This window comes from Anas acuta, chromosome 2, assembly GCF_963932015.1.
Source record: "Anas acuta chromosome 2, bAnaAcu1.1, whole genome shotgun sequence".
NCBI lineage: Eukaryota > Metazoa > Chordata > Aves > Anseriformes > Anatidae > Anas > Anas acuta.
This window is the reverse complement of record NC_088980.1, coordinates 136,557,822-136,580,816: the sequence shown is the minus strand read 5'-3', so window position 1 is coordinate 136,580,816 and position 22,995 is coordinate 136,557,822. Positions and strand designations below refer to the sequence as shown.

General features: G+C 37.3%; 2 protein-coding genes across 3 annotated transcripts in view; both read left to right on the top strand.

Annotated features, from left to right (window-relative positions):
• The first annotated feature begins 121 nt into the window (after positions 1-121).
• FBXO43 (F-box protein 43) lies at positions 122-9,778 on the top strand. Of its 2 annotated transcripts, none has more exons than XM_068672357.1 (6): positions 122-195; positions 972-1,048; positions 4,704-6,169; positions 7,062-7,164; positions 8,039-8,221; positions 8,313-9,778. In XM_068672357.1, exons 3-6 carry the CDS (start codon positions 4,725-4,727, stop codon positions 8,559-8,561), a joined length of 1,980 nt encoding a protein of 659 aa, XP_068528458.1. In that variant the 5' UTR covers positions 122-195; positions 972-1,048; positions 4,704-4,724; the 3' UTR covers positions 8,562-9,778. The 2 variants fall into 2 exon arrangements, with proteins under 2 accessions (XP_068528458.1, XP_068528457.1); XM_068672356.1 differs by lacking the exon at positions 122-195 and adding an exon at positions 207-857.
• Positions 9,779-20,527: 10,749 nt separating this feature from the next.
• The window catches only part of RGS22 (regulator of G protein signaling 22), a 66,576-nt gene continuing 64,108 nt past the window's right edge, over positions 20,528-22,995 (top strand). The window contains exons 1-2 of the mRNA XM_068672358.1: positions 20,528-20,629; positions 21,286-21,314. Coding sequence (XP_068528459.1) covers positions 20,605-20,629; positions 21,286-21,314 — 54 coding nt within the window. The 5' untranslated portion in view covers positions 20,528-20,604. The remainder of the gene's footprint in view (positions 20,630-21,285; positions 21,315-22,995) is intronic.

Here is a 22,995-nt window from a genome sequence, read left to right as displayed (position 1 = left end):
CAATTACTCGCTTTTTATTGTACAGTTTCAGTAAAAACACGACAAAACCTAGGCGTCATCACTGTCATCTCCCACCCGACTGACAGGTGATTTAACTGAGGCAAACGCTCCGTGATTATCTCGTTCCCGAGCCGCCGGGTACAGACGCGCTAATTAATGTGAACTAATTGGCACCCTTACAAGTCAAGCTTAAAGGTGAGGGTGGAGATAACGTTCTGCATCTGTGAAAGGCTGGCCGTGACTGACCAGCGCCTGTGAAGGGCTCTCTTCACCCTTACCCCCCCACTCCTCTCCTGAGGAGAAGCCGAAGGGCTCTGGCAGAGGTGGGAACGCCTCGCCCCCAGCATCTCCTGAGGAGAGGCAGAAAGGGTCGGGGGAGCTGAGGGAGAGAGCCACACTATTGGGGCGATCCTATGGTGGGCTGGGTGCGGCGTTGAGGTGTAAACGTGAGGGGAAAGGCGAGCCTCACGCCGCGGAGCGGGCTCTTCTCAGGCCCCCGCTCCGAGGCGGTTGGTAAAGGCGGGCGGTTCAAACCCAAGCGAGGGAAAGCAGCGGCGGTGGCTGCACGCGAGGAGCCGCTTGGCTTCCCTCCACCCACAGCGGCTCCTCGCTAAGGGCAACGGGCTCCGGAGCCGGGCGGCGAGCCGCTGAGGCGGCAGGATCCCCGCCTTCTCCAGCCAGCAAGCCCGGGGCGAGGTTGGGCGTCGCCTTCGCCTTCCCCTCAGGGAGCCCCGCCGGCCTCAGCCCGGCGGTTTGCCCCGTGAGGGGGTGAAGCTGTTGCTTTGCTCGTGTCCGGCATTGCAGGTGACCGAGAGGCCCCCGAGCGCTAAGTAGCCGTCAGTTGTCTTCCTCGCTGGGTAATTAGGCGTTACAGTGAAAGCATCTATGTAAACTCTCTCAGCTGTCACCAAGCTACTGGGTAACGTTGTTCTTGTAACTCTCTCTTCTACCCACGCCCTTCCCCGCTTTAGGTTGTCGGTAGGGGTAAATTGTACTTCGAATACGGTACCTTTGCTTTGGAAGAGCTCAAATTGCTTCGCAAATTAGGGTAAGTTACCCCCATCTCACACACAGGACTGAGCTATGCTATGGTATTGACAGCTTCTCTGGGTTTAGATCTGGGAGCTCGAAGAGCAGCTTTCGGATAAAAACCACTTTTCTTGCAGATATTATCTTTATTTAAAAAGCTCAGAAAGCAGTCTTGTACCTCCAAAACTTTTTATTTTTATCCGTTTTTGTTAACGTGACGCTCAGTGACAAATAAGGACAGAAAGCATCTTGTTAGAAACAAAAGTGTTCAGCGTCTATTACTAAGGAATGTAAATTAGCATCTAGAACAGGTGTAATTCCCTCTTGGAACTCACGTCTATGTTATAGGTATTACTTACACCGTCTTCTAGTAACAAACGTTTTTTCCCCCCTTAGGATGCTTTATAAAGCCTAGATTTAGCAGATTTAATTCCAGGTCTAAGTAATCCTGTCTGTAATTTAATTTGGGTTTCTGAGCATGAAGTAACTTATTCTGTAAACTGCTGTGAAGTTTGCTGATGACTTCTGGATTTGAGGACTACAGAATTAATAATAGATACCAGAGAAATGGATGGAGAACAAGAAACTACACTTAGCAGATATGCATTTTATTCCTTTCTCTGTAACAGACTTGAAATGTTACTAGTATTTTTTTCCTGATGTGTCTATTTCCTGATGCCTAAAATAAGGGTAAGAATACTTTCATAAAATTATTTCAAGATCCTCAAATGAAAAGGGCTTGATATTACGTATCAAAACAAGTAGCTCAAACGTTTCTCCCGATAAGAAGAGGAAGTGCTTATAAAGTGCTAAACAAGCCTCTGAAAGTTTTACTAGGTACCCACCTCTTATGAGTGTGAATAGCATCTCACTGTGTTATGAGGTATGATCAGCAGCTCTGAAAGGCTTTCCCTTTCACTTTTTTTTTTTTTTTTTTTTTTTTTTTGTAAAATGAGACATTGTGTTTAATTAAATCTTGACTTTCAAGAGTAACATGCTTGGAAAAGAGTATTTATGCAAAACTAAGGTGTATACTGGGATCTGTCGTAAAGAATTACATACTGAGGGTCTGTATTGCGGTGTCTTCCCTAAAAATTTTCAGAGGTCTCACGCCTTCAATATAGGAAGCTCACAAGCGTCTCCTGCTGGACGTTGGCATACTGACAGCGTATTTTTGGCTGCTGCTTAAGGTTGCAGCGCGGCTTTTCCTTTAACTGTGCCATTCTGACCTCTCCTACAACTGTAGAAACTTCCCCCCCCCCCCCCCCCCCCCCCCGGTGATTTTATGCTATTTAAAACACAAGCGAGTTTAAATAAATACTTTAAAGTTGTAATATTTAAAATATACTCTACTCTCAACTGTTCATAAGATTAAATAATTTCTCCCCTGGAATGTCTGAGAACAAAACTGCAAGTGTGCATATCCCTTCTGTTATATCTTCATCTCGCTGTCTGAACATTAAGTTTGCAAACCTGCAGGCCCATACCTTTTTGTTAAATGCATGTATAGTTAGATTGTCTAAAGAAAATAATTAATGTTTTTAAAGGTAAGTGTGGTGTGTTTCTTTTTGGTGGCATTGAAAACTTGAGCATCTGTCTCTAAACAATGTTCAAAACTTAAATCTGTCCATCAGTATTTTTGGTAGGAAAATCTCTTGGTCACATTTGTTAACTAACTGTGGTTCACCAAAGTTCCTCATGGAAAGTGAGGCCTCTACTCTTTTTGTATTTTACAAAAAGATCATGCCATGTTTTTAGTACTGGTGTCTTATAGCTCTTCCTTGTGAATAATCAGATGAAGAGCAGTGGTGAAAAGAGACTTTTCATATCTCTTCTACTTTTTTTTTTAATATTGTCTTTCAGTTTGTTTTACGGCATTTTCAGCCTATTACTTATGATGTTGAAAAGCTATGCCGATGAAATGCTAGACACTACGTGGAGTTGGTCCTGCACTATCACTAAAGTTATCCCTAATTCATGTAATAACTAGCCTAAAGCAATACCCCTCGTGTCCTATTTGCAATGCCTCTTAATTCACCAAACGAAAAGAGTGAATGAGGAAAAAGGCAGGGAAAACACTTACAGAAGTAAGCTACTATAATAATGTGAAAATAAGGTACTTGTAGAGGTAAATGGGAGAGGGAAAGGAAGCAGGCCAGGTTACTTTCCTTGAAGAGTTCTTCTCAATTACATGCTTTATTTTCTGTTTTAAATCTGTTTGATTTCATACTGACCTCAGCATGGTTCCACAAACCCTTAAGGTGAATTCTAATCTGTTGAATATCCTGTTCCTCTGAATTTGTCTACATTGCGATTTGCTTGCTGTAGACAGCAAAAAAAAAAAAAAAACAACAACAAAAACAAACAAACAACTTTGTATATCACAAAGATCTTACAGCGTGCCTTCATCATAGGTCAAAAGAATATTAATTAAATGACCTGAGATCATCTCCTCCCCAGCAGTTCAGGTTCCCATTGCTTGTATCTGGTAGCCCAGGGCCTGTCTAGGTCAGTACTGTTGGGTTATTAATGATGTCTTAATGTTTGGTGTTTAAGCCACCAATAAATGTTCCAATTTTTGTCTGGTCTCAACGTGCCTTACTAAAAGCTGCTAATTCAGACTTTGAGGGTCCTTGGATGTTGATGTGAACTATTATGGTTTCTGAGAGAACAACCCTCACTCTGGTATTATTCACATCTTTTTGGTTACTTTTTGTGTGCATAAAGAAGTAACCTATTGCCATTTGGGGTAGGGTGGAGAAATGGCATGTTTGAATGGCAAAAATCATTGTCTGTTTACTTATATGGGTGTATCAGCTCTTTGTAGTTTTGAGGGGAAAACTTAAAGCTTTTGTATTTACTGAATTTAATGTAGAAAGCTTGTGTGTGATGAGAGGGTGTATGGCCAATCCATTAGTTTCTTTAAAGTTTAAATCTTCTGAACACTTAGTTTATCCACAGAACAGTGCACAAGCAGATACCTTATTTACAAAGTAACATTTGCATGTTAAGGAAGATGAGAATGCAGTAGTTGATATGTAACTGGAGGAACAACTTTATTACATCCAGGGACTGTAGGATCTAAATAATAGGGAGACCTGTAGACTTGTCATTTCATGATCGATCCTCTCTTTTTTTCTTTAGACAAAAGGCAAGTTTTCGTTAATTAATCTGTTATCAGACTTTCCACTATTTCTTGAGGACTAAACTGTTAGTGATTGCATGTATCAATAGCACGACAACGATTTCTTTTAAAAGTAATTATTTAAAACAAAAAAACAACAACCAAAAAAAACCAGTACCCTGACCCTACTGGTATGAGGGGGAGTTCTGTCTCTGACTTCAGTGTAAATGGGACTCTCATTGCTGTGTTGCTTATTTGAAGGTTTTTCATTGTGTGAACATTATCAGATTAATCAGCTAACTGAAAAGAAATTTTAATTTCCCTTGCTTATGATATAGCATACATCTTATTAGCTCATTCTAACAACCTATTTGGTTGCACTTTACCATTGTGATCATGTTTAAGCACTGTTTCTATTAAGCCTAATGAAAATTATTTTAAAGTCTCTATCTTGGTAGATTTATTGAAGGCTTTTTCACTGTTCCAGGTGTCTTTTGGTGACTACTTCTATTGTTTGTTTCAGAAATAACACTGGTATCTTTATTCACAGAGCCAAAGTCCCAATCAGAAGATGTCAGACAGTCACTCAATGACATTCAATATTCTGAAAAGAAATAGGCTAACATCTCCCAGCAGCAGTTTTAGATACTCTGATTTTAAAGACACCCGTTCCCCTTCAGTGTTTCTGGATAATGATCCTGAAGCAGAACATAAAGAAACACCGAGTACAACAAGTTTATCTTCTCTACAAGAACATTCTGACCATATTCGCACAAACACCCTCTGGTCTGTGTCATCATCTATTGAAAAAGAAATGAATTCAATCTCCTTATCAGAAAGAAGAGAAGCAAATAGAAGTACAGATATTTTTGAAACTCCTAAAGCGAGTAGAAAAGGCTTCTTGCTACGCAGGAGACTGCTTTTATCCAAGGCTGCTCCAGCTGGCACACCTGCAGGATCCTGTGAAAGACAAGCTAGCCCTTCAGGAAGCGGTAGGAAAAAAATACTCTCTTGTGTTTCAAGCTCTGAAGAAAAACCTTCACAAATTGCTTCAGGTTCTTCAAAAGAAAACAGTTGCAAACACCTGACAATTAGCACTTCAAAAATAGAGGACTCTAGTCCTAATGTCCCCAAACGGAGACTGTCATTTTCTCAACAAAGGAGTTCTACGCTAGATGAGACCAAAAGTAAGGACCCCTTATCACTAGAAACAGAATGTTTATCACCAATTCAGTGTAAGGATGCTTGTGTTAGTAACGCTAGTGAATTTGGTGAGAGTGTTAATGAGGGGTTGCTTCAGACCCCTACTTACAGTGCGTTACCTGAGGCCAATGAGAATAAGTTACTGACTACTGTTGATAGGCTTGTAGAGAACTTTAACTTTGAGCTGTGTAATAGAAACACTCCCCCTGTTAAACTGGCCAGTTACCCAAGTCTTTCAACACCTGAGGACAGCGGATATAATTCACTTCAACTAGACAAATCAGGAGACTTATCGTCTGATTATGAGGGTTCTTTCCAAGAGTCATGTCAAAAACATAAAGAAGATTCCAAAATTCCAGGCAGTAAAAGAAAAGCAAGAAAGCTTGAGCGAGTTAGAAGGTTATCCACTCTTCGGGAACAGGGCTCACAGTCAGAGACAGAAGATCATTATGGCAGTCCTTCTAATTCAGAATATATGCTAACAGAAGAAAGAAATGCCACTGAAGACCACGGAGTAGTTCTAAAAGAACAGACAAGTGAAGACTTAATTGTGAATTATACAGATCTCTCCAGAACTCCAGCTCTGCAAGTAGTCCATGAAATTTGCTTGCAAAGACAAAGATCAGACCAAAATCAAGTATCAAAGAATGTTAATGGAACAGAAATATTTGCCTTAGAACACATTCTTTCTGGACTTATTGGCAAGAAAATGGGCCTTGAAAAATTAGATATTTTAACAGAATTAAAATACAGAAACTTAAAACATGTTCTTGCTATAGTTTTAGATGCTTTGACAGTGGAAAGTCTCTGCAGGTAGGTACTACTGCTGTTCCTACTCCCCGCGCCCATGTCTCAAAATGTTGAAAATGTGTTTCTAATGATAAATTAGAACAATTTTTGGAATAATTGGGATTGTCAATATATTTTTCCTTAATTTAAGGAAATTAGAAGGGATTTGTCACTGGGGCAATCAAGTGGTTCTTTCTATGTTGCTCTAAAAATACATTTGAGGGAGGAGTTGGGGGGAAAAAGGAGGGGATTGACAAACTTAAAACTATTATAGTACTTGTAAATTTTAACACATTACCATTTCTTTTAGAATCTGGGAAGTCAGTTCTTCTGATTAGAGGTTTCTTAATAATGCATGGAACTCAGAACATGTCTTCTAGATTTTTCTTGTGTATTTGATTTCCTCAGTCACTTCTAAGCACAAAGGCAAAAATGCTCAAAGAATATTGCCTCATGGATAAAGTTCTGGATTCACTTGAAATCAACAGAAATTGTCACTTACTTCAAAGGAACCAAAAGTGCCATGTGTTACTAGTTACAAAGGGAATGTGTAGAAGTATAATGGCACAGATTTTTAGAGGACTTAATACATAAAAGTGTGACTTCAAGAATAAAACAAAGTGTCTTATGTGTAGAGAAGAAACATCTGATTTTGTAAGCCAAAGATATGTTGTGTTATTTATATTGCAGTCATTCACTAGATTTGTCTATGTATTTCTGAACAATGGTGTGGAATACATTAAGTTTGTTTCATGACAGTACAGTGAACTCTGCTAATATATAGCAATAGTCTGTAAAATGACCAAAATAGTATGTGAAATCATGCAAAAAAAAAATCTGAAAAAGGTAATTCTACTGTTATGGCTTCTGTGCTACCCTGTGAAAGTGGATAATTTTTTAAATTCATTTGTTCCAGCATTTGGAAAGTAAGCAAAAACTGGCGTGAAATCATTGTACAAGATAAAAGTGCAGATAAGAGGAGAAAGTTGTACATAAAGCAGCTGAAGGAAGAAGCTGGGGTAAGGCTTGTCTCAAAGGTAATATTTTTTCATGTGTGAACAAATGCAGGCCAGAGGAAAGAGTAAAGATCTTGCAAAACTATAGAAAGGTAGCTGATAGCAACAGTTCTAACTAGGGTATGTAAAAGATTCTGACATGATTGTCATTGCTTTTATTTCTTCTTTTTCATCTGGCCCCAGTTTGAGTAGCAGTCTTTCAATCATGTGATTTCCCCTTCCCCCAAATCCTGAGGATCTCTTCCTCAACTGATTCTGGCTTTGGATCTTAAACTCTGTTTATACCTTTGTGTCATGCTGTTGCTCATTTCCCATTTCACTGTAGTACATTAGAACCCACTCTGGGCTACTTACCAAATGTTTTCAGTACTGCTTGTTGCTGAGCTTCTTTGTGGTGTACTTCTGAGCATCAGAAGGGCATATAGATCATTTGTTTTTAAGGAGTTTATTGAAAAAGTAGCATATTATTAATAGGAGTATTTTTTTAAGAGATCCTCCACGTGTACACAAAACACTTCAGGGTAACCTTGCTTTAACTGTGACAAAACTGTTTGACCACTTAATGCTTGATATTGAGAGGTATCTTACTTCAGAAATATGAGGATCAGTAGTGAGTAACCAAGTGCTAAAGACTGTCTTCTTTACCTGCTCATGGGGCTTTGTTTTTAATGGTTCCTATCTTGTCCCCTTACTAAATACAAACTTCTAATGGGAAATACAGGCACTATACATCACTTTAATATTTAATGTATTGTTGCAGGGGAAAACTTAAAATATGAAGCAAAACACAGTTGCAAATTCTAAATTAAATAAAACCCTGATATGCCTCCTTTTCTTTTTCTTTCTTTTTTTTCCTTATAATTATCAATCATAACAGGAATATTTATTGAAAGCTGAAGATGCTGCCACGAGACTTAATGTTCTCAACAGATCTGCTCTAAGGCCTGTTCAGGCTCAAGCCAGAACTCCTGTACAAACACCGCCTTCTCGCATTGAAGTTACTCCCAGGAGATGTAATTCTGTTCCCCAATTAACTAGTAGACAGGAAGAATACATAAAAGTAGGTTTCTAACACACTCTTAATTTTGGGGCTTTGGAAAACTCTAAATTACAAGAACTAAGTATCTCTTGTCTCCTTCCTCTTGCTGTAGGCTGCTAAAACTCTGTTCACCGATGAAGCTCTGAAACCTTGTCCAAGATGTCAATATCCTGCGAAGTATCAATTGGTAAAGAAACGGGGGCTATGTAGCAGAGAGGCCTGTGCATTTGAGTTCTGTATTTTATGTCTGCATTCTTTCCATGGGTCAAAAGAATGTAATAGTTTATCTGCAAAACGGAAGAACAAAGAAGATGCTCCTCCAGGAAGTGCCCAAAGCAAAAGAAATTTAAAAAGACTTTAAATTTGTAAGGCATGTAAGTCCTTACACTTGATTCCTTTCTACCTTCTCCTGAATTCCCAGTCTTGTTCATATTCTTAAGTATGCACATTTTGAAAAGTCTAATTTGATGTGTTTTTGCTGATTTATCAAGATAATTTCTCATGTAAGCATCTTAATTGTTCAGTATGTTTTATGGTTATGAAAAAAGTGAGTATTTTAAAACATTTTATGTATTCTTTTACCTGTCATGTAGTAGTTAGGCACTTACTAACATCTTAAGTATTCAATAAAGTATCTTAAATGTAGTCTTCAATATCTAGCCTACAGCATCTCATAGGTGTTTAAAAATGTGATTCTTGTCTTAATGACAAATTAAAGAAAAACATTTTTTTTTAATTTGGGAATTTATTTATTGTTCACTTCAATTTACAGTAAATCTTTAAAAAAATCTGTTAAAGTTGGACCTTTAGTACACATGCAAGAGATACTTCTACCTTTTATAAATGGTGATACCTCACAAGCAAATTATTCGTTGTCTGCGTTTTATATCTGAATAATTAGAATAATGATTCTGTTGTTTTTAATCTCTATAGTGCAAGTCAATAGAAGAGGAATCTTAAATCAAGGTGATGCTCTGTTTGGTTATACTGGTTTTCATGGCATTTTTCTCTCTTGAAAACTTCAAGTGACATAATATGTATCTAAATAAGCTGTTGTGTTACTCTTTTGATGTGAACTTGTGCTGTATACTTAGACTTAAATTTAGCTCCCAGATACTGGGTCATTTTCATACTTTTTCCTTGAGTTCAAGGACAGAAATATTCCTTTCTCCATCTGTAGACTTGAAGGAAATTTACTGATCTAGCACTTGAGCAAAGTATACTGACCATCTGCAGAAAAATAACTCAATCTGTCTCCCAGATTAAGTGAATTTCATGTTTGCCCTAGTAATTTTAAACAACTTGAAATACAGACAACACAGTACTTACTGCATGAAGATATAATGTCAATTTACATCTCAAATTGTCATTTTTCTACTTGCCATTTCAAGGAGTTTTTTTGTCACAAACATCTTGTAGAGTGTTTATAGTCAGGTTTTCCCTGCCCCCCAGCCTCCCTTTTTTTTTTTGTCTTGTGTTTTGTTTGTGACTTTGTAATTTTACTCTGTGTATTTGTAGGTAAGCCTTAGCTCTAGGCTGTATTAAAAAAGCATCTTGATAAAATGAGCTTTCAACTAAGTTATAACCTGTATGTTCGCTTGTCTTCATATTTATTTATTCACATATCTGTTACTTTTATAGTCTAAAAAACATGAATTGGAACTTCAGGTGATTTTTCCCCTTCCGCACCATCTGTGGATATTTAAGAGAAATGAACTGAGATAATTCAGTTCAAGATGTTCTAGCAACCTAATTTCCTATTTCTCATTTCTAACTGTTGTAATTTGGTTAGTCCTTGTAGCATATTTGATTTTGGGGATACTGCTAGTAGTTCCAGACAGCAGTTCCACACAGCATTTGTAAGGAGGAGGTAAAATACGGTAAGTAAAATGTCATAGTTTTAGTACTAACCTTATTAACCAAGCATAACAACATTAAAGAAGGGATCAACTCGAGCATCTGACAGGAAATCATGTTTACTGTGTTAATTTAATTATCAACAATTTAATTCCATGCTCATTTGCATTCTGTTAAGCCTTTACGTTATTCTTGTCTAGGGTTAGATTGGTGGCTCTTGAACTGGAAGACTGAAAGAGGAGACTACATAAAGTCTCTTCTGAGGGGGATAACTCAGGGGACGGATTCTGGGGCAAGCCAGGAAACTTAGGGTTACCTGTATACATAGTTTTGATTTAGGAAGAATTTAAAATAATTACAAAGAAGGTGATGGCAAATGGGGAAAATAGCTAAGTTATTTGATTTAATATTTGCATTTTTTGTTTTGAACTTTGTGTTCAAGGTCTAGTTGAAAGTTAATTTGAAAGCTAATTGTATTGGTTCTTTTTTAATTTTTAGGTACAAAATAAACACTTCTAAAATAGATAGTAGTTTCAATGAAAGTTTACATTCACAGGATGAAGCAGAACTTCCTGCGTAGAAAGTTGTATCATGCAAGATTCTGATTACATGTAACTTGTAACTTTGCAATAACTTCATTTGGCTTAGCGTTTGATAGTTGTTATCAAATCAAACTATCAAATAAAATAGGGGATGGTAGTAGCTGCACTGCAGAATAAGTACAGCATATCAAACCATGCCAGTGTGCTATACCCATTGCTGCATTTTGCCTTTGCTAAATATCAATTTACCCTGCCTCTAACATTAAAAAAAAAAAAAAGCCTTAAATGCATCCTTGAAATTAGTGGGAGGTTTATCACAGATGCTGAGATGATTTAACTCACTGTTCTGATATGCAGTATTTTAGCCTAATTTGGAAATACGGGAAGAGAGCAAGTCTCGTGTTAATTACTTTAGCAATATTTCTCAAAGTATTTGAGAAATTTATTTAGTATTATTTACTATTTATATTTTATATTTATATCAATATTTTTATTAATTTTATTATTAGTATTTAGGTGCACCTAAAATAGGTGCATCTGTTTCAAGCAACCACCTTTGGATGGAAAGCCATATGTGAGCTTAAGAACCAGTTGTTAAGTATGTTTTAACTTAATGGAAAAATTCTGCTAAGAGATATGAATTCATACAAAAAGTTTGGTTTTACTAAATCTGAATAATTCACTAAGAACAGGGCTGGCAAATTGGTTCTGTATGGCTGTTATTCCAACTTTATAAAATAAAATGGTCCATGAGTGTGAGGGTGTCCAGGGATTCATGCTCAACATCTTTTTTTCCTGCTTGACTAAATTAATTTTTGAAGACCTGGACCTGATACTTGTTCAGTACTGCTGCAGCTTTAATGACTAAAGTTTGTCACATACTAGCACCGCTTTCTAGTATAGAGAAAAAGAATGCAAAATTCTTCCTTGAGTAGAAGCAGTAGGATGAGTATAGTTGAGAATTTCCTAAAGTATTCTGCCTACGATTATTCTCCGGTTGCAGAATTTTTGTTATAGTAATAAGATTGTAGAAAAGGGAGGAATGAATTATCTTTCACTCTGAAAGACATGGATAATGAGGTTAAAATTAATGCCTAATAAAATATAGATATAGTATTGGTTCATGTATTTGCTGCTGAATTTTTTCATTGACATTTCCCTTTGGACAGGCATGTTCTCCAGTGGGAGGAGCAATACTGCCTACAAAAAGATGTCCAAGGAATGCGCTTAGATTTCTGAAGGTGATGGCTTGAGCCAAAACTGTGGGTTTGAATTCTAAACAAGATTTCTTAGAAATAGCCTTAGTCTGCCGACAGACCTTGCCTTAACAGTCATACATCATAAATCTTTTTTTTAAGTAGCAGCTATAAACTTCAAGCGGTCTCTGAGAGGGAAATTGAAATGACTTTAAGCCTCTGATCATTCGTTCTTAGGTGACAAGGAATTTGGGGAAAATTGTTATAAATTTTTCTAATTGTTTATAGCACAGAGAACGTTAGTATGTTTTACCACTAACTCTAGCTAAAAATGGTAAGAAAAGTTGTTTACTAAATTAAGGAACTCACCAACATCTGTCAGATTTTCCTTTTCTATATATTGGTTATTCATTAGTACCCTTTGGTAATTTAGACTACTTAGGTTAATTTTAATACAAGAACTAATTCCCTTTCCTTGTTTTCATAGGCACATGAAGAAAAGCAGGAATAACAGATTAGAAAGGGACTCCTGGTTCCTGGAGTCTAGTGCTGAGCTCGTGTAAACTCATGAGGCTCTGTCTTAAAACTGGATAGAATCCCATCTAATTACCTTTATATTGGAGGTCTATTCCAGATTGCTCTACTAGTCACTTAGCCAGTTGCCTTTTTTCAACGTTGCCATTAAAACAGCTGTTTGATGCATCTGTTACTCACCTCTTTTCCCCAATGTTGTGACTATGTAATACAAGTATCTTCTCACTCTTTGTATCATTGACAAAACGAACAAACAAAAAAAACCACTGAACTTAATATAATCTTATAGATACATCTTCTGTTCCTTGGATTGTTTCAATGACTCTTCATTGTTGCCATTTGAATCTATTCTTTGAGTGTGTACAGCCAGTATTCCAGGTAAAAGCTCATCACAACCTTGAATATTATCAGTGCTTTCCTTGATCTATCAGAAATATTTGGAAATACTGGCACATACCAAGAGTGGAACTTCTTTTATACGGCTTCAACACATTTGCAGTTTAGTCGCTAGGTGTAGTACTCCCACATTCTTCTCTCTCAAATTTTGAAAAGATAAGATCCCAATTTCTTCCATAAATTCTTACAGAACCTTAAGTATATAACCTTGTACTTTGTACTACTAAGCTTCAGACTTTTTCTCTGCTTCAGTCTTGTCGTGATTTAATGTTTTCTGTGTTTCTAATACATGTTTAAGAGCAAATTCTTTGTAGTGAATCTTAATGGATTTTTTTTTTGATGTAAAACTTATAGCAGATTGTTATTGCTTGTCACATGCCCCAACAAAACCTAACTGCTTTTTGGGAACTGTTTATTTTTAGTTAAGCAAAAGCAAAGCTTGCTTTTACTGTCTGTGACTTCCTGAGCTCTGCCTTTTTTGAAATGCTCATTACAAAAAAGTTAACACTTCTATACTCATTTTTACAAGCCTCTGTACAGTGTTGGAATCTGTACAAACTTGTTGGAAGCCTAAATGTTTTTAAGACATTTTTGAGCTGAGTGCTACTGGATGATCAGTAGAGATACCAACTGTTCAGCAGATGATATAAGTGGCATGGAGTGCTGAATGAATCCATAAGCATTGGTGCTGAATAGTGGATGTTTCATATAAAAATGGTTCTTTACTTTAGAGATTTTTTTTGTGCATCCGAGAACTAAATCTGAAAACACTTGTGTGAGGGCTGCTGAGTTATTATCTTAATTATCTATTAATTATCTTAATTCTGTGGGCACCTTCAATTTCTGGCTAATGGGATGTGGAATTTGTGCACTTCAGCTGCTCCCCTTCAGTCCTGAACCATTGTGAAAATCTGCTTCTATGACTGTTCAAGCTTAAACACTGCATCATGACTAGAACCAGTTATTGTGGTAGAGGGATAGTAACTTCTGGCAAAAGGTGGGTAGTTAACTGAGAAGTGTTAGTAGACTAGATAAAAACATTTGTTAGAAGCTATGCTTATCATTTGGAACTGCAGAATTAGACCTGTGCAGTGGTCTTCTACTTCAGCAGAAACATTGATTATCACCCTAAAGTGCTTCTCTTCCATAAACAGAGGACTCCAATCTCATGTTCACAGAGCAGATGCTAATGTTCTTTAAGTCTTTAGAGTGTAGGAAATTATTCAGGGCCTGAAGAACATGCCTCACAGAATTGCTTCATTGTGACAGTACTCAAGGGGCTCAATGACTTGTCTATATATTGGTCACTGAGATCCAAAATTATTTTTTTCTCTGCTTTGAATCCCATATATTTTTCTGGTGCATGGTCTGATGAATTAGATGCTACACAGATTGCAGAAATAACAACAGCTTTGTTTTCAAACACAAGGATTTGTTGTGTTGAGAACATTCTCCTACCTTTCAAAATTTCTACAAGAAAAACACTCCTATAAAGTGTTGGAGTTTCAGGTTCTTTCATCATTCCTCATTCTTTCATCCTTCCTGATTCTTGTTTCCCTTTCCTCACTGTGTACTTATTAGAGTTCAAAAACTATTGGTGAGATACAGTTATTCTTCAGCCTTGCTGTTTGGAAGGTGTTTCTGTCAAGAAATGGTTCAAGACTGAATTCTAAATGGGCTTTTTTTATAAGCTTTCTTTCTTTCTTTTTTTTTTTTTTTTAAATCATTGTGACGGGTAAGATATGGATACTGTTCTGTGCTTCAAACATGAATGCACCAGCAAGCGTTTATCTAGGTCCTGTTCGGTGTTTCTTCTTTAGTTCAAATAATTATCATCGCCTAGAGAGAACATCATACAACAAGGAATGGACAACAAGAAAACAAACTAATTCCAGGAGATGCTTTGCTTAGTTAGTTAACTGAAATGTGAATGTGTCTCAAGGGCCAAGCTACTTTTCTCACTGTAAATAGACCCGGATTTCAACTGCATGCATTCTGCTGATGAAAGCATTTTATCACAAGGGGGCACCAAAGGTTTTTGTTTCAGAAGAAAACTTTAAATTGTGTTTTTTTTTTTCTTTAACCTTTGCACACCAGCTCAACATTACAAATGCAAAATGTTTTGAATAGCTGGAAGCAAGGATGGCCGTAATTCCTGTCCCCAGGAGCTGCATACCAAAGTCTTCAAATCTCCATGGGAAGAGTGGCATCCTGGGAAGCAATCGAGAGGGTATTATTTCTCCAGAGCTTCCTTTGCAGGGTGGGCACACTGCCAGGTCCTACGGCAACCAGGCAAGGTTGGCCTGAACAGGCTCCATTCCTCTGTCTCAGCCACAGACTTGATCGTCCAGCAGTCCCTATGCCAGCCTGGTGCTGGCTGCAAAATGTAACTGTCCATCACATTTTAAAACGATGATGGGAAAAATTGTTTTGTATCTTTTTTCATATTAATTGATGTTCTGGTGGCTTCAATGAACAAAAAAGGGGAAATAATAACTGTTAAAAAATCAAATTTGGGATGGGGCTAAGTATTCCAGTATTCCCATGGAAGTTTTTAATCTATACCAGAATCACAGCATTTCTTCTTAGCTGAAGCTTGTAAGATGAAGACTGAAGTGCTAACTTGGGAATTTGTTATTCTTTTACTAGATACTTCTGGAGTCCAGGAGAGCAATAGGCAGGAAAGAGGAATAAATGAGGGGGGGAAGCTGTAACTTTGTCTACTTTTTTGAAAAGCCTTGAGATCTTTATGAGCTCCTATTAGTTACTGTTTCTTGTTGGGTATGTGCTACCTGCTGCCAGGCAATGATTTTGTCAAAGGTTATGTTAAGCATTATTGGCATATATTATTTCTACCTGCTGAAGCTACTGCTTATGTCTCTTGCGTGAGCCCTACACTTGGATAAAACACCTGTGAAAGCAAGATCAAGGAATTGATCCAACTGAAACCAAGCTACAAGTAGCACCAGGAAAAAAAAAGTCAGGAAACTTTTCACACAACTAAAACTAAGAAGCGGTGGTAAACTTGTAAAGCTTGAACTAGCATTGTCAAAATGCATTACAAACCATGACTCGTTTTATCTATGTGAGAAATAGAGAAGAGGCAGTGACAGTGCAATCTCTTATACACAGTGCCAAAATTTCTAATACATCCCCTGACACTGAAACCTCTGCGAGAAATATCTGCAATAGGTTATTCTGATCTGTGTATCATTTCATTTGAAAGCTAGGCTATATTAAGTATAATAGGGCTGCTAGCAATAACCTGTCTGCCATGCTGTAAACTTATTCACGTGCCATTTTTTTAAATCTTCTATGAGGCTTAATAGCTGTGAGTCCAGTAGTTCTTTCCTGATTTTTATGTTGTCTTCAGAAAATGACTATTTCTGACACTTCTTCAAACTGCAACAATTTTGATGAATAGCTTTTTTTTCCAATCAAGTATTAATGCTCCTTTCCAAAATTAGGAAAGATGCTGCAATATTCTCCTAAAATTCTAGCACTTCTTCTCTGAAGGTGATAATGGAAATTTCTGAAGAGATCAGGTATGAAGAAGGTAGCTGATATGTACAAGGTAGCAAGAGTACAAATATGCATCATAAATTGCTAGGTGGTTCTACCAAATTCTAATTCAATTTCCGGGAAGGTCTCTATACTTTATTTTTTTCTAAGGTTTGTAATAAGGAAAGGGGAATCAAACTTGGAATAAACTCTTTAGATGTGATAAGACACCTCTGCCTTGTCCTGGTAGAATAAGACTTGTTACAGGAATCCACAAGCCATTGATGACATAGACAAGGCAGAGAATGTTCTCCACTGGCCATCCATATATTTACTGTTGTACAAGTTGGGCTCCCTTGCATCTCCACCTTTGCTATTTAACTCTTCCTATGTTAAGCACTTTTTTTTTTTCTTTTCACCTAGATTATCTTCAGGGATATTTTTTTTCTCCTTTCAGAAGAGAGTGCTCGTTTTCCTAATAACTGTTTCTTCTGGTGTCTGCCTTAATGTTTTCCAACAGCCACAGGATCATGTTAAGCCATGCTGTAAACCTGTATTATCAGACTCCACACATGGGGGCCATGCCACTGCAACAGCTGCCTTCTGCCATTTTGCTACTATAATTATTCCAGGCATGGAAGGACCAGCTATCTGGTGATGAATTCATGCTTTCCCCTCAGGGTCCGACTCCCATTTTGGCAGCCCTGTAGTCAATATTTAAACAGGTTTCCTAGCACCTGTTTTCTGATCATGAGATCGCTGCTTTCACAGATGCAAAAGCTAAAAAGTATGTGGCGATCATCCAAGAGAGAAAGAATGGCTATGTTCAAGTAAGGGTGGTTTTTTGTAAGGGTAGTTAAGCATTAAGGATAACATATGATGAAGTGCCCACGTATATCTGAGATGGAAAGTTCCTATTGAAATCAGTGGCAATTCATTCGTAGCTGCCCTTGATGGCTAGATGTCTAACTGCATTTTTTAAAAAATGTTATTTACTAGGTTTGAATGTCATTAATCATGGAGGTGATCATGATTTTACCGTGACCATTGATGGGAATCAAACACAGGTTAGCACCAAAAAGGACAAGTGGACATCTGAATTTAAAGGAGCAATCCAGTTTCTCTTCTTCACTGGAGGAAGTCACAAGGAGACTTGTTCACCCAGCAGGCTGTCATAGCCTATAGACTTGTTTCTTCAGGTGCAAAGTTGTCTCAGCAGTTTTGTTCTGATTTGTCTAGGTGATGCTTTAAAACACTGCTCCTGGGAAATGTTGGATAGCCTAGGAACACTTCACGTTTTAGAGAAATGGGGTGAAAGGGACAATAACAAGTCTTGACTGAGCCATCTCCAAATGGCTCTTCAGTAACGAGCAGAAGAGGGAGACGCCAGTGGGGATGGATAAGACCCATTTATGTTATCCTCTAATTTATATTCCTTTGCAAAGCTGTGTGGGCCTCCTGCTTGACTAACATTTTGTTAAAATGCTAATAACTTGAGACCTCCTTTTTTTTTTTTTTTTTTTTTTTTTTTTTTTTTACTTCTGTTTAGGATTTTACCAGTGTAACCTTTGTAACTTGTTCTCTGTCCTGTCCAGCCATTCATCTTTTCTACATGATCAGATGCTCTTTGGGGTGGATTATAGTTTTGATTATATTTATGAAACACTTTTTAGGTCTGCACCTCTGTTAAAACAAATATTAATCAAAATTAAAAGAAGAGAAAAGTATAGAAAGAAAAATGTGGAAGAGGAGAGAAATGAGCTAAATACTTATATTCCAATTTTATCAGATGATGAACCTTATTTGGCAATATATAATGAAGAGTGAAGGGTTCTATTTCTCCAAACACACATACACACACTGGTCAATTTAAATGTGTGCTGATAACTAAGAGAATGAGAAAGCAATGATGACTGCGAACAGATTCTCCATGAGAGTACAGTGTGTATTTCCTGATGAGCTCCCTCCAAAATGCAGTCTTTGAAGCATACTACAAAGAGACCAAAGACCTAAGAGTTTTATACCAAAATACACCAGATGACGGGAGAGAAAAAGGACTATTGTTTTTTTTATTGACTTGTTTCCAGACTTCATTTCTATCTAAGCTGACTTGTGGCTTCCACTTTGTATTTTAAAAAAGATTCATTCATCATGTTCCTATTGTTGTTTGTTCTTGTAAAATTACAAGCAAGTACGGAAGTTTAAGAGAATGTTATACACCAAAGATTATATCTAAACCAACATCAGAAAGAAAATCAGAAAGAAAAAGAGAAGGATGGGGGAAAGGGGCAAAATCCTCCCTTGAATCTTAACTTAAAGATTTAAAATTGGGGTAAGTAGTTTGGTTATAAGACCATTCAGACTCATATAAAAGGCCATGAAATTCTGCTACCTGTTGGAAAGATTTCACTTTACATTTTATGGGTTATCTGGTAATGAATATTTCTCTTACATATATGCTAGGTATACCCGTCTGAAATATTTCATGATCACAACAGAATGTGTCCTGATACATGACACTAAGAAATCATGTGTTTAAATGTGTTGTTTGGTGTTAATCTCTCACCTCTTACTGAAAAGAAGCTACATAGAGAGCTTTGCTTATGAGTGGTTAATAATTTGTCAGAATACTGACCACAAAAATTAAATTGTAGCTTATTTAGGTTGGGAGACTGAAACTTTATATTTTGTTCTTTGCTTCTGTTGAGTATACTTTTCAGACATATCAAGCTTTTGGCCAAAACGTGTATCTTGGCTACGATATTATTCAGACTTATTTCTTAGGTTTTTGGAAATACTGTTATTCCCTTATGTGAAAAAACAAGACAAAACAAAACACACTAAAAAGCCAAACTGAGAGCAAACAGCACTCCACCAGGACAATTAGAGGCATTACTCTGGTATTTAGTAATTAGAGCAATGATCAGGGTATTTGGGCAGGCACTCCCGTGAGTGGCAACGCACATTTGAAGTAAAGGCTGCAAAATACCACATCTTTCCAGGAAATTAAGCAATTTTTCCCTGCCTCTGAGATACTAGATTTGCTGCTTGTTTGTTTTTGGTGGTTGTCAGTTCCTGGGCTGTAAGTTGTAGTCCTTCAGCACATGCATTTCTCCTGTTTTATTTGATCATAAATTCCACCAAAATCGTGTATTGATTACAATCATCCTTTTTCCACACCTGGAGTATGTCTGGAGATACTGTATAGTTCTGTGAAAATGGGCACAACAAGAAGAGTTTGCTGGAAATTGGATGTTCTTTGTCCATTTTGGGTCCTTCTTGCACATAGGTGTTGGATTAGGCTTCTTACAGGAGACCTTTATGTAACTTGTACACATGACCTTTTGTACTGCGTCTGATCCCAGTGGGATTTATGCCAAGCTACTGGAATCAGTGCTGTTCTGCAAAGATGCAGCAGTGAAACCTCTGAGGGAGATTTTATGGAAAAACAACAACAACAACAAAAACAAAAACCACCTGTAGGTGACTGAAGAATTTAAGCAGTTCTAGGATCAGTTACCCACTAAGTAGGAAGTTTTCATATCTCAACTATAGAGTAGCTAAAATCCACTGAAATTCACTTTTAGGAGCATGAATTTCTCCCTCATATGCAGCCTCAGCTAAACGTGTCAGAAACATGGTTTTCTCTTATATCCCATATCTCCTTGAGCCCACTAACGTTCTGGGCGGTTTTCTTCAACTTCTCAACGTCTTTTCTCCTTCCCCCTAGGCCGTTTATAATCTCCCTAAGTGAGGGAAAATGGAGCTGCCTTTGGATTTCTGCTAAGTCAGGGCCTGGAAGCAGTTCCTCAGGCCTGGTTTCAGCTCGGCCTGAGGAACACCAAGCTCCTCTCCTTTTCTTACTTGGCTTTACCACAGATGGGACTTGCTTTGTTACTTGGGGTCCAGCCTCACTTAAGGATACGGATTTATGATGTAAATCTGTTGATCATTAATTGTATGGTTTGAGATTTTTTTTTAGGGCAATATCCCAACTGGCTGACAAGAGTTGCTAATGTAGGAGAAAAGTTGAATATCATTTTGGACTAAGAACTGCCTAGGTTGGTTGAGAAGAGAGTGTTTTTTGGTTTTTCTTTCAAATATCCTCAAATTCCTGTTTCCTAGGCATCTCTTTTGGGACTGTATCGTCAGCATGCCTCACGTGTGAGTCCCATGCATTGTTTGCAGTGCCATAGCAACCTGGGCTTGCTGTGGGCCACAGCAGAGCCAGGCTGCCTTGATGAAGACCAGGAGTTCAGAGCCAGGCCCAGAAACTCTCTAATTTCTATTTCTGCCCTGCAGGGAAGGATTTCACCTTTGCAAATGAAGTTGTCAGCTTGCAGGGGTGGATGCCGGCCCTTTTGTGTGTAGCTCCAGCATGCAGTCGAAGAGGCTTACCACTGGTATGTAGCGCTTTCTAAACAGGGTAATGAACTGACTCCGTGTCAGACACAAGTCTGACTCCTGGCGTGGTCGTCTCAAGTTCAGAGACAGTGATAAAAAGGAGAAGGATTTGGAACTGTTAGGTTTAAACTTGTTTAGCAAAATTAATTAATCTGAAGAGAGAGCTGTACTGTCTTAAGTGGTATCACAGAAGATGGAGACTTTTCCTGGAATGAGTGAGATTTGGCTATTTGCGAACACCCCAAACTCATTTGTTTTTAAATTTTAATCTTGTGATTCACAATACTTGCTGTTCAAGGCTCCCAGAGCCTCATGCAAATCTGTATTTTCATTAAAACCAGCAAGCTTCTAGTCATCAATTTTGCAGAGGGAAGTTGACAAGAAGTTAGCTGATATATATCAGAAAAAAATCTAGTTAAATGATACTTTCATTATATTTAAATCATTCTTGTGATATTTGACTTTTTTACGTATGGACTAACATTTCTGCATTTTCTTAGAGTTTATATTATTTCTTCAGCTATATTGTTTTATTGCAGAGTATCCAAGAAGGTTGTTATGCCTCACTACTTCTTGTTTCTGTTCAGTGCTCATAGTTGAACAAACTTGATTGTATTGCTTGTACAATGTATAACAATTCATTTTTCTATTTCAGAGCCTCCATGTATAACAGAAGACGTGTTTGTAAGTATGCTTTATAAGGCTTGATCAGTCATTTCATCATGCAACAGTAGAGCAAAACCAATAACAAAAAAGTTACTGGAAACTGGTTTTTGTTTTCTTATTTCTTCCCTCTTTTAAGTATGGAGTGACAAAACAATGTCTTTCAATTTTCTTAGACAAAGGAAAATACTTAGTTTGAAAAACAGTTAGAAAAAGAAAAAGAAAAAAGAAAAAGGAGAAAGGAGAAACGAAACTGTGGAGAATAAATACAAAAATGAAAAGAAAGGCAAAATAGGTTGAAGGAAGGAAACAATCAACATGTTTGGTTCAATATGACAGATTTAACAATCTTGTCCTCAAAATATCTAAGAAACAGTTGTATTCCTTTGCAGAAATAAGTTTTAAATTCCCTTCAATGTTAAAAGACTGATAGAATTTGTACAGGCTGTATTTTACACAAAAATTGCATGAAGGCAAAACTGTCATCTATTTCATTAAAATCATATTTTTTGACCAATTTTTAGCAAATTGACTTCCAACTGCAATTGGAAAGCAGCTTTTTCTAGGTATAATTTTGACTGTATAGGAGGAAAGCTAGCATGGGAAGAAATTAAAAGTCTTCCTGGCACAAAAAAAAAAAAAATCTAAGTTATAATATTGTATATGCAGCTCTATAACCTATAATGTGCAAATACGAAAGTGCAACTATGCTTTCAAATGAAAATAAGACTGACCACAAAAAACAAACAAACAAAAAGAACCTGAGGAAAGCATGTTGTGTATATCAATAGATGCAGTAAGTAGCAAAGCTTGCATTAATAAGATCATAAACATTTTATTGATTAGTGATCCAGTGTGTTTATATTTCTTGCTGTTATATGGGACTACAGAGAATTATATTCCTTACAAATTAAAAACACATGTTACCTGCGTATTCTTCAGCAGCTTATACTTCAGCCAGTAATAAATGAATTGTTTTGAATAAGTCCTTTGAAACAGTGAAATGTGAATGGTGTATTATATATATTGCAATCTTCAGATTCCTCTTTATCAGTTTGAAATCTAATTGTGCATTACCCAAACCACATGTGAGGCAAACAGCAGTTTGTTTCAAATTATTTTCATTGTTAATTGTGTTAATACTTGCTGAATTGAGATTTATGGATCTTATTGACTGCCTAGTGACATTAGTGGGAGAATTTTCTGTTGACTTCAAAATGCTTTAGTTCAGACAATTTGTTAAATATGATCAGTACCCTAACGTCTCCAGGTCCATGGTACTACAACTGCACTGGATTATGGGCCTGTGATCCAAATAATCAAAAAGCATGATCTCTGTAAAGCAGAAAGCCTTGCTTTCAGTGTTGTCAGCTTTTTCCAGGAATGAGCATGAGCTAACTTGCCTTTCCTGTATCAGTCAAAGCAGTCACCACAAGTGTTCAGGAATAGATGTTGGCAGGCGAAGAGTGGACAAATGCCACCGGTGTGGTTGTGGCTTGTTATGCAGCACATAGGGACCTTCCTGAGTTCATATTAAGAGTAGATTAGTAGAGATTTCTTCCTTACTGAGGATAAGCTATCCTTAATTAGTTCAGACTCTGTGGAGTTTGGATCAAGATGTTGCCTGTCTACAAATGATACCACTGGCACTGTGTGTAACCTCTCTTTAACACTCTACCTCACTAATATATTTGAATGTTAT

Bases quoted from the DNA above. Each gene is read 5' to 3' on its own strand.
- FBXO43 (XM_068672357.1), top strand. From the start codon at position 4,725: ATGTCAGACAGTCACTCAATGACATTCAATATTCTGAAAAGAAATAGG. The intron at 7,165-8,038 runs GTAAGGCTTGTC...CAATCATAACAG, and splicing joins AGCTGAAGGAAGAAGCTGGG to GAATATTTATTGAAAGCTGA. The intron at 8,222-8,312 runs GTAGGTTTCTAA...CTCTTGCTGTAG, and splicing joins GACAGGAAGAATACATAAAA to GCTGCTAAAACTCTGTTCAC.